At 40.1% G+C, this 16,023-nt stretch overlaps 1 protein-coding gene across 1 annotated transcript; it reads left to right on the forward strand.

Annotated features, from left to right (window-relative positions):
- The first annotated feature begins 13 nt into the window (after nucleotides 1–13).
- Nucleotides 14–11,854, forward strand: LOC111220573 (poly(rC)-binding protein 3-like). The gene is made up of 14 exons (XM_022743690.1): nucleotides 14–308; nucleotides 1,615–1,655; nucleotides 3,278–3,388; nucleotides 3,554–3,577; nucleotides 3,703–3,735; nucleotides 3,847–3,963; nucleotides 4,689–4,820; nucleotides 5,246–5,374; nucleotides 6,891–6,980; nucleotides 7,569–7,610; nucleotides 8,023–8,098; nucleotides 9,053–9,105; nucleotides 10,059–10,228; nucleotides 10,592–11,854. The coding sequence occupies exons 3-14, from the start codon at nucleotides 3,311–3,313 to the stop codon at nucleotides 10,950–10,952; spliced, it is 1,305 nt and encodes a 434-aa protein (XP_022599411.1). The 5' UTR covers nucleotides 14–308; nucleotides 1,615–1,655; nucleotides 3,278–3,310; the 3' UTR covers nucleotides 10,953–11,854.
- Nucleotides 11,855–16,023: the final 4,169 nt, after the last annotated feature.

The following is a 16,023-nucleotide window of genomic DNA, read 5'->3' on the forward strand; positions in this document are numbered from 1 at the left end:
GCCCTCAGGCCTCTCCAGCTTGTGGATCTCCGTGCGGAGGAACACCTCTTTGGTGGCTGTGACAGGGAGAATTAGGCAAGAGATGCGGGTTCACTTGCCCTGCGTAGGGGCTTATCTTGGGCTAAGCTGAGGGACTAATAGCAAAGCCAGCCTCCGCTCCAGCCAGTCTGAGGGCACAGGGAGCCATCTGTCCACTCCGTGGATAACTAACAAAGGGGGCAAACATTGAAGACGGACCACAAAGTAAAAGGCTGTTCATTTTGGAGATATCAGAAATAAAGAAGAGGAGCAAGTATTCTCTTTATAAGGTCAGTACGTTATACTTATCATGCATTACAGGCCCTTCACTAAGAGAGAGAAGGGTCAGACTGGTCAGTTTCTGTTAAGAGTGTTGCTGCAGGACTATAGTAATGTTGGGGTTTAGCCAGACAGGAAGTTCAAGTGTAACTTTTAATACAGCTTTCTTGTTTTGCTTTGTACATTTAAAGGGAGCTGAACTAGGTGAGGCTTTGTTTTAATACATTACTCCTGACACCCATTAGGTTAAATTAATTTGAGCTGCTTGTTTTTCTGCTGTGTTGTAAACGCACTTTGCTGCGCTCATAAATTCAGAGATCGGTCGGGCAAGAATTAATATTGCATTAAAGCAGACATGTGATGTATCTCCAATACTGTAACCCTTGTGTAGAGGGAGGAATGCCATGCTGCAAGGCCCCATGCTTATAGTCTAATATGTGGTGGCTCACAAATAGTTATAAATAGAATAGAATAAATAGTTAGACATAGAACAACCGTTTAGATAATCAAGAAGCAATTAAAACCTTTCATTATGTTGAAGGTAAAATATCTGGCATGAAATATATGGAATTTCTTTTTGAATTCATGTCTTTTAAAGGGCATTTTTCCTAAAGCACTATTCTATATGATAATGTACAATACAATAATCTTCGGTGTTAAAAAATTCTTTGTGTTACCCTCAAATTTCAATATATTTTCAAACGAAACTCCTCAAGTAATCCACTTAGACATTGTTCTCCCGTTCCCTCAAGGATTAATGCCCCGTTTTTTTTCATTGTCTGAAACACGTTCCTGCCTGTCACTGCTGTGGGAGCTGGGTTCCTGTAGATTATCTGTTTTATCATGTGCACTCTGTGGGTGCTGTTGTGCACCAGTGTTTTGTTCGGAAGTCTTGAGTGGGCGCTGACATGCTAGAGGTGACAGAAATGGGTCAAAAGGGTCTTAGCATTAACTAAACAAATCCTGGCCTATAGGATTAGACAGAGATGTTGCTGTTTATTTGATGTACTCACTGTAACTTTATAATGATACACGGAGAGGAGAATAGCTGTGGGTCTTGTTAGCAGAGAGACACCCTCCACTTATTCACAATATTGTTTGGATTAAGTCCTTCAGCTCAGTCTGGTATTATCAACACTGGAATGTGCTAGAACAATATCTTATTGTAAACTCAGCTGAGGGAAAGCCATGTTTTATTTGCCCATGATCACACTGATGCTGCCACATGTCATTCGACGACTACTGACAATTGTGTTGTTATCAGAGTTAGCATGCTGGAGGCAAACTCACTCATTTTTGGTCTTTTACTTTTTTTAGGTGTGGGATGGCGGCAGAGAGTTTTGTATTTATTGATTTGTGTGAGTATCTAAGCTGGGGTCTGTGGGAGGGTCAAAGGTCATGTATTAAAGATGGAGTTCAACCTTTGAGGAAATAGCTTGTTCGTTTTCTTGCGGAGAGTAAAATGTTATAAGATGTTACAACTTTGTAGTTTAACTTTGTTCAGAGTAGTGTCAGCTTCTCCCCCTGTTTCCAGCCTTTATACTAAGATAAACTAACCGGCTCTCTTTAGCTTCATATTTACAATATACACATGAGAGTAGTATCTCTCTACCTAACTCTCCATCAGGAAGCAGATAAGTGTGATTTCCCACAATGTTGAACTATTGCTTGAAAAAAAATATGTCATAGTGTTAAAACCCTGGAGTAGGATTGAATTAAACTCTGGATTAACTGGAAACACCTCATACACACTCGCCAATAGCGTGTCGCCATGTTCCCTCCTCCCCTTTGAAATCGCCAAGGTTTCAGCAAGTAAATCTAGCATTTGCATGAAGCCAACGTGACCAGCTACTCAGCTGCTACAAAATCCAGACAGCTCCTGGTTAAATGACATTTTTTCATTTAGTTTATTGAGTGTATTCATTCATCGGTTTTCTATGTAAAGTGGCTCTCAAAGACTGAGCTTCATCATTCCTGGTATTAATGAATGTAATCAATGGTAAAAGCATAATCAGAATCATGATGATCTAATAAACAAGGTGACCCTGGTCCTTTATAGTTAAACTCTATGGTTCTCTCTCTGTCTATTATGGTGCAGTAAGATGCCTACACTTTTTTTTTTTGTTCTGCAAATACAACCAATTGGATACACGGCCACAACAGAGCTGACATTGTGTGGTGTGCTGTTATATTAAGAGACAGTCACACACACATCACTTGATCCTCAGGCCTCCACGGCACCAGTGGCTTCCTTAGTATCTTATCTAATCCGAGGGAGTCACACAACTTGTATTTAGCCGGAACTAAAGACACCGTCCCATGTGAAGATTGCACCTAGTGATAGGCTTATCTTCCCCCGCTCACTACCACACCATCAGAAGACAAACAACTATGGTCTACAACTCTTCAGAGAGCATCAGCCCCCTGATAAATTCTTTAAAAAAAAAGACAAATTGGCTTCTTATAGCAGCATAAAAGCAACTGTTCCAACTTTGTAGTATTTTCCAGTTACTTTACATTCTCCATAGTTAAAGTAATGATCCATAACATTTTCAAATAGAGATCTCTTTTATTGCTGCTGCTGCTGCTGCAGCTGCAGCTGCAGACTGGTTTAACAATGATGATGCTGCTAACACGATAGCTTTAACATTTACAGTGTCTGGTTGCTGTTTCCCAGGAAAATCTTGTTGAGCACAGTGAATAATACATTTCACATTTGCAGCAGTTTGACTGTAAAACACAGAAGAAGAACAGGCTAGTTAGCATGACAAAAATAAGGCTGCAAGTTTATTTAAACTTTTAAGTGCAATACTTTCCACTCTTGAGAGTTTGACTTTATAATAAAATTCATTAAAACACACTTGGATCTTGCAGAGAACACGTCTTCAGCTTTACAGATAATTTCCTGAACCACCTGAACTACCAGAGCGGGGGTTATTATGCATGGGGACTGTCTTAGATGATTTCTTTCTTTTTGCAGAGTGTTTGCTTTAAAGCTCGGAGAACAGAGAGGATGTCTGACAAGGAAGAAATGGCTTCAGATGGGAGCCTGAATGTTACACTGACGCTGAGACTGCTAATGCATGGAAAGGTAATTCACAGATGTGGTATTTGTAGTAATAGCCTAATCGTCTGGTAATGGCATGCAGTTGCTGTTAAAAGGATTACATCCTGCTCCAAATGTGAAGAGCTGTTAAGAGAAAATCTTGTGTGTTGCCTCTTGTGTGTTCAAGCATTGTTATCTTTTCATTCACAGGAAGTTGGCAGCATAATTGGGAAGGTAGATTTATTTTACAATCCATCAAAATGTATTTATTCACTCTGCCTTTCTTCTGGTTGTCTATTTTTTTTCTTCTCATAAAACTAATCAGGCCTCCTGTTTTATCATTTCTTACATGATTCCAGAAAGGAGAAACGGTAAAGAAAATGAGGGAGGAGGTGAGAATTCACTTTGACATCCATAATGTGGAATCATATAGAATTTAATGTGCTCTGGCAGATCAATTACAGCTAATCAAAGCTGGAGTTATTGTGGGTGTGTGTTTCCAGAGTGGCGCTCGCATCAACATATCAGAGGGATCGTCTCCTGAGAGAATAGTCACCATCACAGGACCTACAGAGGGCATCTTCAGAGCTTTCTCCATGATCGCACAGAAGTTTGAAGAGGTACAACAAAACACAAAAGCAACAAACTCCACAGCAATGTTAAAGGTCTCATATTTTACACTGTGTTTTATTTGAAGTGTTGATCCATAAGAAGATATATTTGTGGTTTTAAGGACCAAAAACCATCTCAATGTAGTTTTACATCTCTCAGGCTTCTCTGAGCTCTAGTAACATCAGGTCAATGAGCCAATCAGAAGAGAGGATCCCAGTTTCTCCTCTTATTGGCTGACTGTTTTCTGAGTGATCTAATAAACATTTCACATAAACAGTCAGAGAAACCAAATTCTCTAAGGTTGGATGGCGGGTCCATGTGGGCAGGGCTTGGGGCATGGCTGAGAGCGGTGACTGCTTTGTTGTGACATCACAAAGTTCCAGAAGTCCTGACGGCTGGTTTTAAGGCTCAGTTTCTGAATACAGGCTGTGTGCATTTCTCTGTGGACTGAGGCTTTGATACTTTCACAGTATTAATATAGAACCTAGACCTGCTTTATAATCAAGCAACACAGCGACATCTCACTATATACAATATGGGTCCTTTAAATCATTACTAAAACTCTATTGTTTTACACAAGAATTTAATAGAGAACCTTTGAAGACATTGTCTGAAATCTGAAGGACAGTGAATGCACCTTTTCCTCAAAAAAGACTTGTCAGATGAAGCTGACGTTTTTACACCCTGTGCTTTAAAAATAAAAAAAACAACATATTTTTGAATTCTCCCTCAGGACATTACTGCAGCAATGACAAACAGCAACGTGACAAGCAAACCACCTGTGACACTTCGTCTGGTTTTCCCAGGGAGCCAATGTGGCTCACTGATTGGCAAAGGAGGCTCAAAGATCAAAGAGATCAGAGAAGTAAGTGTCCTTTTCCTTTTTTTTACTTTCTATCAGGAAGTTGTTTTTCTGCACCCAAACACGCACAGAAACGCTCCTCCTCAGGACCCTGACACCTCAAGTATCAAACACTCCAGTCAAACTTTTCTTATTCCTTGCCGCCTTAAAATGTGTGTGTTTTTTTGGTTGCTGCTCATGAAAATCCCACTGATTATGCCTGTAAAGATCAGAGGAGGCTGAATACCCGTTCTGAATGGACAATATTTGTGTGCACCTCTTCAAATATTGGAGCACACATTGCTATTTGGCTTGCAGCTGCTCCCTGCATGTCAAAATGTGTTTGGGGTAATTTGCGGGTGCTTGAAACAGCATTTCAATTTGGGTGATGGTGCGCTCTTTTCAGCAATAAATAGCCTTTGTTTCTTCTGCTGTCTGGCGATGTGAAGACCACAGGCGCTCAGGTTCAGGTGGCAGGAGACATGCTGCCGGACTCTACAGAGAGGGCTGTCACAATCTCCGGCACTCCACAGGCCATCACTCAGTGTGTAAGACACATCTGTTCTGTCATGCTGGAGGTAAGCACTGTCAGACAGCAGATGATCTTCACATTTAGCAGCTCTGTTTAGGTGTCAAGTATGCCACATTTGTTTAGGCTGTGGTTAAAGGTATTCAGTAGCACATTTAGGATATGTTAAACCTGAGCAATACCGAGCGGTAATACTTTAACCTAACCTATGTCAACCCTTATTTATAGCTAACTATGTCAACTGTTTTTTTTTCATTACTTTGAGCTAAGTATTTCAACATCTCTGTTTGTTTGCTAACCAGTTTTCAGCCACTCATATGCAAATGTAATATATGTGATATATTGAATTTGAATGCATGAAATACATATACATATAAAATAAAAACATAAATGTAAAAAATATACATGAAACATATTAGAAGTTGGAACAATTTCATATATTGACATGGACAGTATGTCTAACCCATACAAATATGTATGTTCATGTATGTATGCTTACAGTTTTAGACATAAGTTACATAAATAGTATATATCCATCCCAAAACCTGTCAAGGTATGTTGATATACAGTGGGTTTTATCACTTTATCACTTTCCCAATGTGAAGATAGATGTGTTTAAAATTAATGATAAATTAATAAGAAAATATTTAAGTATATAGAATGTATCTTGTTTTAATAACCTTGCATATATAAATTCAATATAACATAAAACATATATGGACACAACATGTTATACCGTAAAAAATATTCATCATACAGATATTTTTTAATATACTATATGTACATATACAAATTTTGCTATAAGTTTTTCATATATGTTCTAGACTTATATTCTTAATATATCCAGACGATGAATATATGTGATAATAATATATCCCCTGATATGTGACATATATGGCAACATCACTCTTGATATCGGGACATATATACTATGCATATATATTACATTTCTTTATGGGTATTGCAACATGTAATGTTAATTAATGTTTTACAGCTGACTCAGGTTGATAGGCAGCTACTGGTTATTGCGGATAAACAAACAATCCCACATTATAACCAGTTTGCAATCCCATTTGGCTGTTTATTTTCCACTAATATGTGGATATATTATTTTAAATAAAATCATAATTACTATTTTTGTAGGTGTAGTTGAGTTACCCCTTGTAATTGCAGAAGCACCACTTGGAAGGGAAAAACTGAAGTATAGTATGCTATAATTTTTTTTATAGTGATTCATATAAACTTGAACATGTAGGTAAAATGGGTTCCTTTATATTAGCATCCTAATACTAATGTTAGAAAAGGAATGTGTTTAGATTTATGATGCAAGCCCAGTTGACTTCTTTGAAAATTGTCAAAAACTCTCCATAATTTCATATTTTTCCGGTGTATTCACAGTTGTATCATGAGGTTCTTTGGTCCAAGGTTTCACTGACAATGAATGGGATATAAAAAGATTGTGCAAGTGATATAAAAAGGCATATAAAATAGCAAAGGTTCTTTTCTCAGCTGTAGCAGTGAATAAATTCTTTCTCCCTTTTTGCTTGGCATGACTGTGTCTGTAGTCTCCACCAAAAGGAGCGACTATTCCCTACCGTCCCAAGGCTATACCTGCAGGAGCCCATGCAGTATTAGCACCGCAGCACTCTGCACAAGTAAGTAGACACATGGGGGCTATTTAGCTCTGATTTTAGCCTCTTTCTGAAAAACATAACAATTGAATAGGCTCCTTATTTTGTGGGATCTCAGAGTCACACCACTAGAGGGACACATCTGTGTAATGCTGTGAGCAGAAAGATGAGGTAATGATGTTATTAAAAAAGTATCAAGCCAAGCTGTAATGTGTCAGTGATATGAATAACAGTCATTTACATTAATAATCCCCCTGCAGTGTGAAATCTGAACGATGTCGTGACCAAAGCTCATGTTTTCCATGAGCTGGCTAGCCGCTGTCCCGAATTTGGCACAGTCTGTCCTGACCTATCAGACATCTGTTTATGTTATTGGATTTCTGGCCATGGTCAAAGAGGGGGAAAAACAGCAGATGACATTTAGATAAAATTCCATCAAATCTATACACATCAGAGCTATGGAAAAGAGAGCGGGGGTGGGTTTTCAGACATGCAGTCACTGAGGTTGCTCTTCACACTCTGTGTGTGATAAATTCACATTTGAAGTGACGTGTTTCAACATGTCTGCACCTCTCAATCACATCACCACATCTCTTCTCTCACTCTGTCCAGGCCTTTGCAATTCCAGGGCAGTACGCTTTTGCGCATCAAGATGTAAGTATGATCATTTGATTGACTGACATCAGCCCTATTGACCTACTCCTGCCCACTCCCTCCAAGCCACCACTACGCCCTCTGTGTACCCTACTCTGCAAAGATGAAACTTCAGTAATCTGTTGACATTACTAACTCTAACACACGGTAGCAGCATGCGTTGATTGAAATGAAATCTGAGATCGTAAGAGTTCATGATCAGTTGTAGCTTTGTAGCCTGAGAGATGTGACTGTATTTTTCAGAAGACTAGCTTGAGAAGCCAGCATGCCTTTCTGAAGGAAATGAATCTCTTTCACACTGACACCATCTGTGATGTTTGTGAACTTCACATTGGCTCTGTATTGTAGCTGTCAGCTCCTCTGAAATAATCCAGTTTGATTGGTTAGCTCTAACTTCCTTCCTACCCTGCAGTTGACCAAGCTTCACCAGTTGGCTATGCAGCATATCCCCCTCCCTTCCCTTGGGCAGAGCAACCCTACCTTCCCTGGTACGTACCCACGGCTCCCCAGGGAAGTCCATCTATCCCTCTGTCTTCACTCCTCTTTGAATCACACCATCAAAACATCCCTGTCACTACAAAAAGAATCAAGGATGTCTCCATTGTTTCAGACTTTCTCACAGGTATTTGTAGAAGATGGCTCTAAATAGATGTACATATATCCAAAAAGATCTGCTATTTTGCAGTGATATTTGCAATAAAATGAAAGAGAAAAGAATAATGAATAGGATAGTGATGTTAAGCCAACAAACTAGTTTATTATCAACAATCTTGAAAGTAAGTGACTGAAATATTTATAATCCAAAAGAGTAGGTGACAGATTAAAGCAGACAGTATGATACAAAAGATGGAATACAAAAGAAAAAGAGACTTGTCTGAGAGGGAAATGTGAAAAATGACAGAAAATATTTACACTTTAGTAAATATTTAATCATTTTTCACAATTTCTCACATCCTCCCAAAATTTCAGCTCAGCTCCATTTGCCCCAGTTCCCTTCTTCCAAAATAAAACAGATCCTAATCTCTTGACCCCATCCTTCACCTCTGCAGCGTTTCTCCTTCAAATCTAACATCGTCTTGGCCAGACCATCCCTGACCTCAACCACCCCATCTACTCATATATTTTACCACAACTAACTAAGAACGAAACATTACATTATGATTACATTGGCTGGACTGGTGTGATAAAACTAATGAAACCTGTTCATTTTATTTAAAAAGTAGCTTTTCCAATTACAGTAATGTGAATAGAATGCGTGTAGGATACATATATACAATGTAGGTGTCTAACAAGGAATATTTTTCTGCCATATGTAATTTTCATGTCCCTAATTTAGCTGTATAACAGTTATAAACTAGACAAAGTAGGGCAACTTGTCATGCAGTGAAAGTGGAAGCCATTAGCACCATACTGTTGTTAGCGTTCCTTGTCCTACTTTGCAGGATTGGATGCATCTGCCCCCACAAGTTCACAAGAGCTGGCAATACCTAATGATGTAAGTGCCACATTGTTTGTATTCCTCCAGCACTAAAACTCACACCGATAATCCTCATGCCACTGACTTCATTAGCACTTTCTGGGAGGACAGCTATAATGAGGAATTTATGGACACTAGTGTTGCGCCTTCTTAGCTACAGAGAGTAATTTATTCCTTGTCTCTAACTTAAATTACTGTAGGGCTATTATCGTAGTGCTAGCATTACCAGTAGTAGCCTGTTGTAGCTTGAAAAAGACAAAAATATTAATATAACCTCAGTGTTTCTAAGGCTCTATAGCAGCCTATTAGCTATTAGACATTAACCTTATATAAGAATAGTTTAAGCTATGCTAGGTCAGCAAAACAGATGTCTCAGATAAAAATGTTTTATATTCATATAGAATTACACATACTACAACCTAACCTCTGCCATAAATTGATACCACCCTTATGTCTGTATGGTAAATGTGATCGTGGAGCCAGCAGCCGTTAGCTTAGCTGAACAGAATATAACATTTGTTTCATCCACAGAAAGACTGAGGTGTAAAAACAGATTAAACGAAGGAATGATAATGTGTTAATTTTGTCTTCTTTGAACCTGTTCCCCATTTCCAGTCTTTGTGCTAAGCTAAGCTAATGGGTAGTAGCTTCAGATTTAGCCTACAGACATGAGAGTGGTGTCAGTCTTGACATCTAACTCTCAGCAGGAAACAGTTTCACAATAATAGGTTAGTGAAGTCAGTGATCTAGTGACGATATTCAAAATATCATGAGCTTGCATTCAATGAGATGTTATAATTACAAGATGGTGTTTTAGTAATGTGGCTATAAAGCATCATGCAGATGTTTTCTATGCTAGGAATATGGTTTTCCACTGTAGAAATCTTGCTTCCAGATGCTGGTTTAAAATCTAATTCCTGAAAAACATGGAAACATGAACTGTCTTGTTATTCACGTTTCTCCACTTCTAGTTTATTGGCTGCATAATTGGAAGACAAGGCAGCAAGATCAATGAGATTCGTCAGGTCTCTGGAGCTCACATCAAAATTGCCAGTGCCACTGATGGCTCAGCCATGCGCCAAGTCACGATCACAGGCTCACCAGCCAGCATCAGCGTGGCCCAGTACCTCATCAACGCCAGGTAAGACATTACGCAGGGCAGCCACGTCCAGCAGGTCTTCACATCACAGCCTGATGATAAGAAAGCCAAACACCAAGCTATTGTATGAGGGTAGAGTTATTGTGCTCAGGGTGAGGCTGGATTTGTTCCATCTCACTGCTTCGTTCTCTTGACTGCATTAAAATCCTTATTGTCTCTGCTTTTTAACACATTCCTTCTTTGATTCTTATGTTTTCTCCTCTTTCTCACCTCCCTTCTCCTTTGTCTCACCCGTTCATCCCCTTTTCATTTTCCACTCTCTTCTCTTTAACCCCTCACCGTCTCAACTTCCCCCTTCCCTTCCCTTCCCTTCCCTTCCCTTCCTCCGAACGTCACGACCTGCAGCTTAGAGATGGCTAAATACACCATGCAGGCTGCTTCCTCAGCGACCCCAGTTGACTTCAACATGAGCTTCTCTCAGTCCGCTCCCACTGCCTCCACTGCTGCTACCTCTATGGCCGTCCTGGCGGCCACCACCCCAGCCCCAACCACCATTAACGTCCACTCTCCTTCCACCTTACCAACCATCCAAAACCCACACTATGCCGTCCCCGTTTCCAGTCTTCTTGGCATGAAAACTCTCCCTGTCCTGGCTGTCCACCCAGCAGCCGCTTCCAGCCTAACACAGGGTTTATCCCCTTACACCGCAAAAATGTCAACCTCCGGCGTCAAAAAATCAGAGAGGCAGAAGTTTGCTCCGTATTGATGTATGCTTTTTAAAGTGTAGCCAGTGTAGCTGACTGGTAAGACATTATTGAAATATGTCAATTTAACATTAAGGGTATAGCTTACACCAATGTGTGTAAGTTTTGCCAGTGTAGCACTTGTTTTCCATAAATCAGGAGGATATTAAAAACATGCTGAAAGGATGGTGGTATCAAAGCAAACATGTCCTCATTAATTAAACAGGCAGCGGAGGTGAATATTAACTCAGCGCATTATCTCACGGACATGCATAACAATTAATGTGGGTAACTCAGGCTTGTATTAGTATCCTAGAAAAAGATATTTTTTCAAATGGATTCATGTCACAGAGCTTTATATGAAGACTTACACCATGAGATGTGTTTTCCATGATGCAAATATTGACTTAGTTTTCTATCTGTGTAACTAGTTTACAATCAGTTTTTGTTAGAGAATGCAAACTAGTATCTCAAGACGTGGTGCTTTGTTGGCAGCAGGCTGTTAAATTGTTTGTCTTGTACATTAGAAGTCAGTATGTAAAGTATTTTTGCTCCACTCTTCTGTCATGTTTCCCCCCTTTTCCTTCACTATAGGCTCTCATCAGTGCTAACAGGCTTGGGTGTCCTGTAGTAGCGCTGCACTGTTGCAGTTCTGATGGGATTATCCTAAAGCCACATTGGATTCTAGTGGATTTCACTCTACACAGTAATCCTGTAGAGCGGGACCGGCCTAACTAACTCATTTATTGTTTCTGTACACTGGCGTGTTTCTTGTTTATTCTCCAACCTAAATGAGTGGAGTGCTTCAACTTTCAGCATCTGAAATGGACGCTGAGCAATTATTGTACTGAATGATTTATTCATGTGTTTCTGGTGAGGACCCCCCACCCCCCACCCCCCCCTAAACAAGGCAGATTTGTTATATTTGCTGATGAAATGACTTTGAAATAAATGGGACTTTTTATGAATGAAGATTTGGTTGTTTTGTTGTAATTTGTTAATGTAGAAAATCTTTTGCATTTTTGCTTAAGTCTCTAACCCCTATATACAAACATCAGCTCTGAGGATTTATGCATTGTTTAATCTGAAGCGGCTTTAAGTTTAATTTTATATACATCAGGACCACCAGCATTTAAGCTTTTTTCTTTAAAATATCATGTGGGCTCAAGTCTCTGAATACAGGCTGTGTGCATTTCTCTGTGGACTGAGGCTTTGATACTTTCAAAGTATTAATATAGAACGTAGACCTGCTTTATAACCACACAACACATGGACATCTACTTTTATACATATACGAGAGACGAGACTTTGTATCCATGCAGCGGATAAGGAATTTGAGCCCCTGTTACAATATGATATTTTTTGAATTTCACATTTTATTGTTGCAAATCCTTGAGATATGGGCTAACTGAATCTAAACAAACAAACTGAGGGAACATTTTTCCAAGTTTTTGTCTGACCTGTAGAAACCCAAAGACTAGACACTGCATAGTGTGAGACTTATAGCAATCAGATACTTTTCTCCATATTTTGATGGTTTTTCTCCGAAGAGAAAATGTGCCTCCACAGCCTGCACATGTAAAAAATTAAACAGCAGTGATGCTGAAATATAGACAACAATAGAGAGCAGTAACAGCAGCCATTACACGTTTGCAGCACACAGATGTATAGTGATTTTGGCAGGTGTACAAAGACAGCTCTACACAGACTGGTTCATGGTGTTGTGGATGCAGTTTGTTGATGGCAGAGTGCACAAAGCTCCTGCCCAAACAAACTTTTCCCTCCTGCGCTCTCCCGAAAAACAGAAGCAAACTTGGCCTAACCTCACAGTAAATATTCAACACAGGCTGTGGCAAAATTCTCACAGGTCCGGAAAAAGAACGACTTAACCTCCAGATGTCCACTCAAGCATACAGCTAATGGGCAGGTAGGGCACAGTCTAGTCACTCCTTGTTCCTCCCTGTCCCACTTTACCCCTGCCCCTCTGTGAAATCTGACTTCAGCCCCAACCCCCACCCCCAACCCCGCTGTCCCCCCCCCACTCCCACCCCCCCCTCTCACTGTAAAAACCAGGAGGTGGGCACTTCTGTTCTGCCCGATCAGTGGAGTATGGGGTAGCGAGCCACATGGGCCATTTCCACAGCAGGTCTGGAAATGCTGAAGTGGAGATAATCAATAGTTAATGGGGGCAGAAATGTAATGACAGTGAAGGATGACATTTCAACCTCGGGGAAAAAGTGAGGCAGCAGAGAACAGTGCTACATGTATGCTTATGTGTGCCCAGGGCAGTCATGAGTTCACAGCCAGACTCTAATGCTATATTAATGATTTCCTTTTTCAACCTGACACAGGCAGGAGTGAGGGACCCATTTTGGGAGCCTGCTGCCATTATGCAGTTTTGAAAAGCAATTTGGAGGTAAATAAGTAAATAAATAAACTTTTTTTTTTTTGGGTGCATAACCACGTGAAAGATTGTAGCAAATTGGGAGACAGGGCTGTCTCTCAATCCCTGATGAAAAATCACTGCAATACTCTATAAATATTCCTCTAGGGACAGACTCACATATCTTTTACTTTGTCTTTGGTATTCCCTCAGTAGTTTTCCACAGAATTTCTATTGGCCAGTGTAAGGTTTCATACCTATAACACTTAAACTAATAATACTTACAGTGTTATTATGATCTTCTTAAAAGAACTTATCATGTTATTTTTATAGTATCTACTATATATACACTTGTGTTTCTTTGATAGCAGTGAAGCTCTTAATCAGCCGTGCTGTAGCTTGCCTGTGTGCATGCAGGCCTGGAAAACTGAGGACAATGACACACTCAGCATTGCTTTCTGTTCTTGTTCATTTGGGGTTTTAGCTCCCTGAGGGGAGTTTTCATTCTACCGGTGGTGCAAGAGGTAAGAGTATAGCAACACCACTGTATTAAATATAGCCTAGTCTATTGCAAACAGAAGTCATGCATTCAAAATTAACCAGCAAAAGTACAGCAAAGTGTAAAGAAAGGTAAAGGAAGTGCAGGGAAAGTGGTCCGTCAGAGTTATAATCTATATTATAATACTGAATTACTATTATCGAGGCATTAATATATAATGTAGCTGGGAAAGGTGGAGCTCATTCTAATTAATGGGTGGTTTAATTTATTGTATAACGACGTGTCATATTTTATTTTCTAATTCTTAAGCTTTTAGCCACGCTGTGGTTGGTGAGTGCTCAGCTGTGCTGCCCACTGAGATATCTCAACAACTATCAGATGAACCACTGTGACGTTCTGCACAGACATTCATAGAACAAAGATGATGATTAATCATGACGATGATATTTCTTCAAGCAGAAAACAAGTCGAAATTTCAATTTGTCCAATTTTGGTTTATGACTAAAGTAAAGCAAATAAAGTACAAATTTGCATGTGGTTATTTTCCACCGCTGCATTTTACAGCACACATATTTTTTACTACTTTAAAATAAAAAAATTATACATAAAAGCATTTCTCTGCCAGAATGTTATTCCTGCTAGTGAAGAGACTTTGACCTTCATTTCACTTAATAAAACACAAAGTGTAATTGAACAGTTAACTGTTGGAATAAAATATGAAAATTTTAATAATAAAAACAAATGAGACCTTTCATTGCTGCTGGTCCAAGTGATGTGCAGATGGTGATGGATGTTGCGTGTGTGTGTTTGCGTTTGTGTTTTTATATCCTGGCGGGGACGTCAACCTGAATACACAGGACTGCGGCTCAGGAGGCAGAGCGGGTCGTCCACTAATCAGAGGCGTGGTTTGATCCCCGGCCCCTCCTGTCCACATGGCAAGGTGTCCTTGGGCAAGATGCTGAACCCCAAATTGTCTCTGATGGCTGTGATGTATGAATGTGCGTATAGGTGAATGGGTGAATGTGGCATGTATTGTAAAGAGCTTTGAGTGGTCGATAAGACTAGAGAAGCACAATATAAGTGCAATCCATTTACTATTACACACTAACCCATTGCAGAGACATCTGAGAAAGGAGACGGTGCACTTACAATCATTTCCCTTTAACCGTGTCATGTGGGTTTCTCCACCTCCCTCCCCCTTTAGGAGACCAGCAACTGGTCTGCATCTATTCACTCCAATGGGAGAAGTGAACGTGATCACAGGTTTTATGGTTCTTTTGCCCCATAGTCACCGAAATAAATAGCCATTTTTCCACAAGCCACAGATCTTCCGAACATCCTGACATTAAAATGGCATTTTTCAGACGGATCAGGAGAAAACGTACTTTATTAGAGACCTGTCTCTGTCTCAGCAACAAACTCTGGCAAAATCATGGCAACACAGATCTCTCTTCTCTCTGTCGGTTCTGGTTCTGGTTCTGGGACCTGTACATGCAAGCATGCATTAAAAGTTAAAACTGAAACAAAACGAATGTTTCTTTGCTTAAAAATACTATTATTGTTATTATTGTTTAACAGTTTTTGGAGGGGAAACAGAGTATTAGACTGATATGATCTTGTACTGAGTTGATCAGATATTAAGCAAAACAAAAGCTATCTATCAGGCATGTAGTTGTGAAGGTTAGGGTAAGTGAAACAAGTCAGTGTGTGTGTGTGTGTGTGTGTTTGTGGCTGGGTGTGAGGGGGCTGCTGGGGGACTCATGACCACAGTGTCTCTAGAATCCTGGCTATGGCCCTGCATGAGTCTTGATGTATTTCACTCAGGTGGCCTGTTACACTGACAGTTATGTGGGCCCGCATTTTCTAATTCCCTGCTTGTTTAATGTGCTTTGGTCTTTTCTCATTCGGTAACAAATTATCCAGGGACCGAGCCGTGTCACGGAAACGACTTCCTAATTCGAGATAATGAAGTAAAGTCGTTAATCACAGCAGCGCGCGAACCTTATGAACCGACCTGAGAAACATCCATTCGGCTAATTGACTGCCTGTTGTTCCCCCCCAGTTTGCTCCATCTAGTGGCCTCTCGGCTGAACGTGGCGTCGGAGCGCTACCCCCCCCCCCCTCCCCTCCCTCCCTCCTCTTCCCTCCTCCTCCACCTCCTTCCTTCCTCCTCCTCCCATTTATTAAATTATTTATTTCTGGTCACCGTGAG

Source organism: Seriola dumerili, unplaced genomic scaffold (assembly GCF_002260705.1).
Source record: "Seriola dumerili isolate Sdu_G_001 unplaced genomic scaffold, Sdu_1.0 BDQW01000073.1, whole genome shotgun sequence".
Classification (NCBI taxonomy): domain Eukaryota; kingdom Metazoa; phylum Chordata; class Actinopteri; order Carangiformes; family Carangidae; genus Seriola; species Seriola dumerili.

Excerpts from the sequence above, each read along its gene's own strand:
- LOC111220573 (XM_022743690.1), top strand. The coding sequence starts at position 3,311 with ATGTCTGACAAGGAAGAAATGGCTTCAGATGGGAGCCTGAATGTTACA. Across the intron at positions 3,389-3,553 it reads GACTGCTAATGCATGGAAAG|GAAGTTGGCAGCATAATTGG; the intron begins GTAATTCACAGA and ends TTTCATTCACAG. Across the intron at positions 7,611-8,022 it reads ACGCTTTTGCGCATCAAGAT|TTGACCAAGCTTCACCAGTT; the intron begins GTAAGTATGATC and ends CCTACCCTGCAG.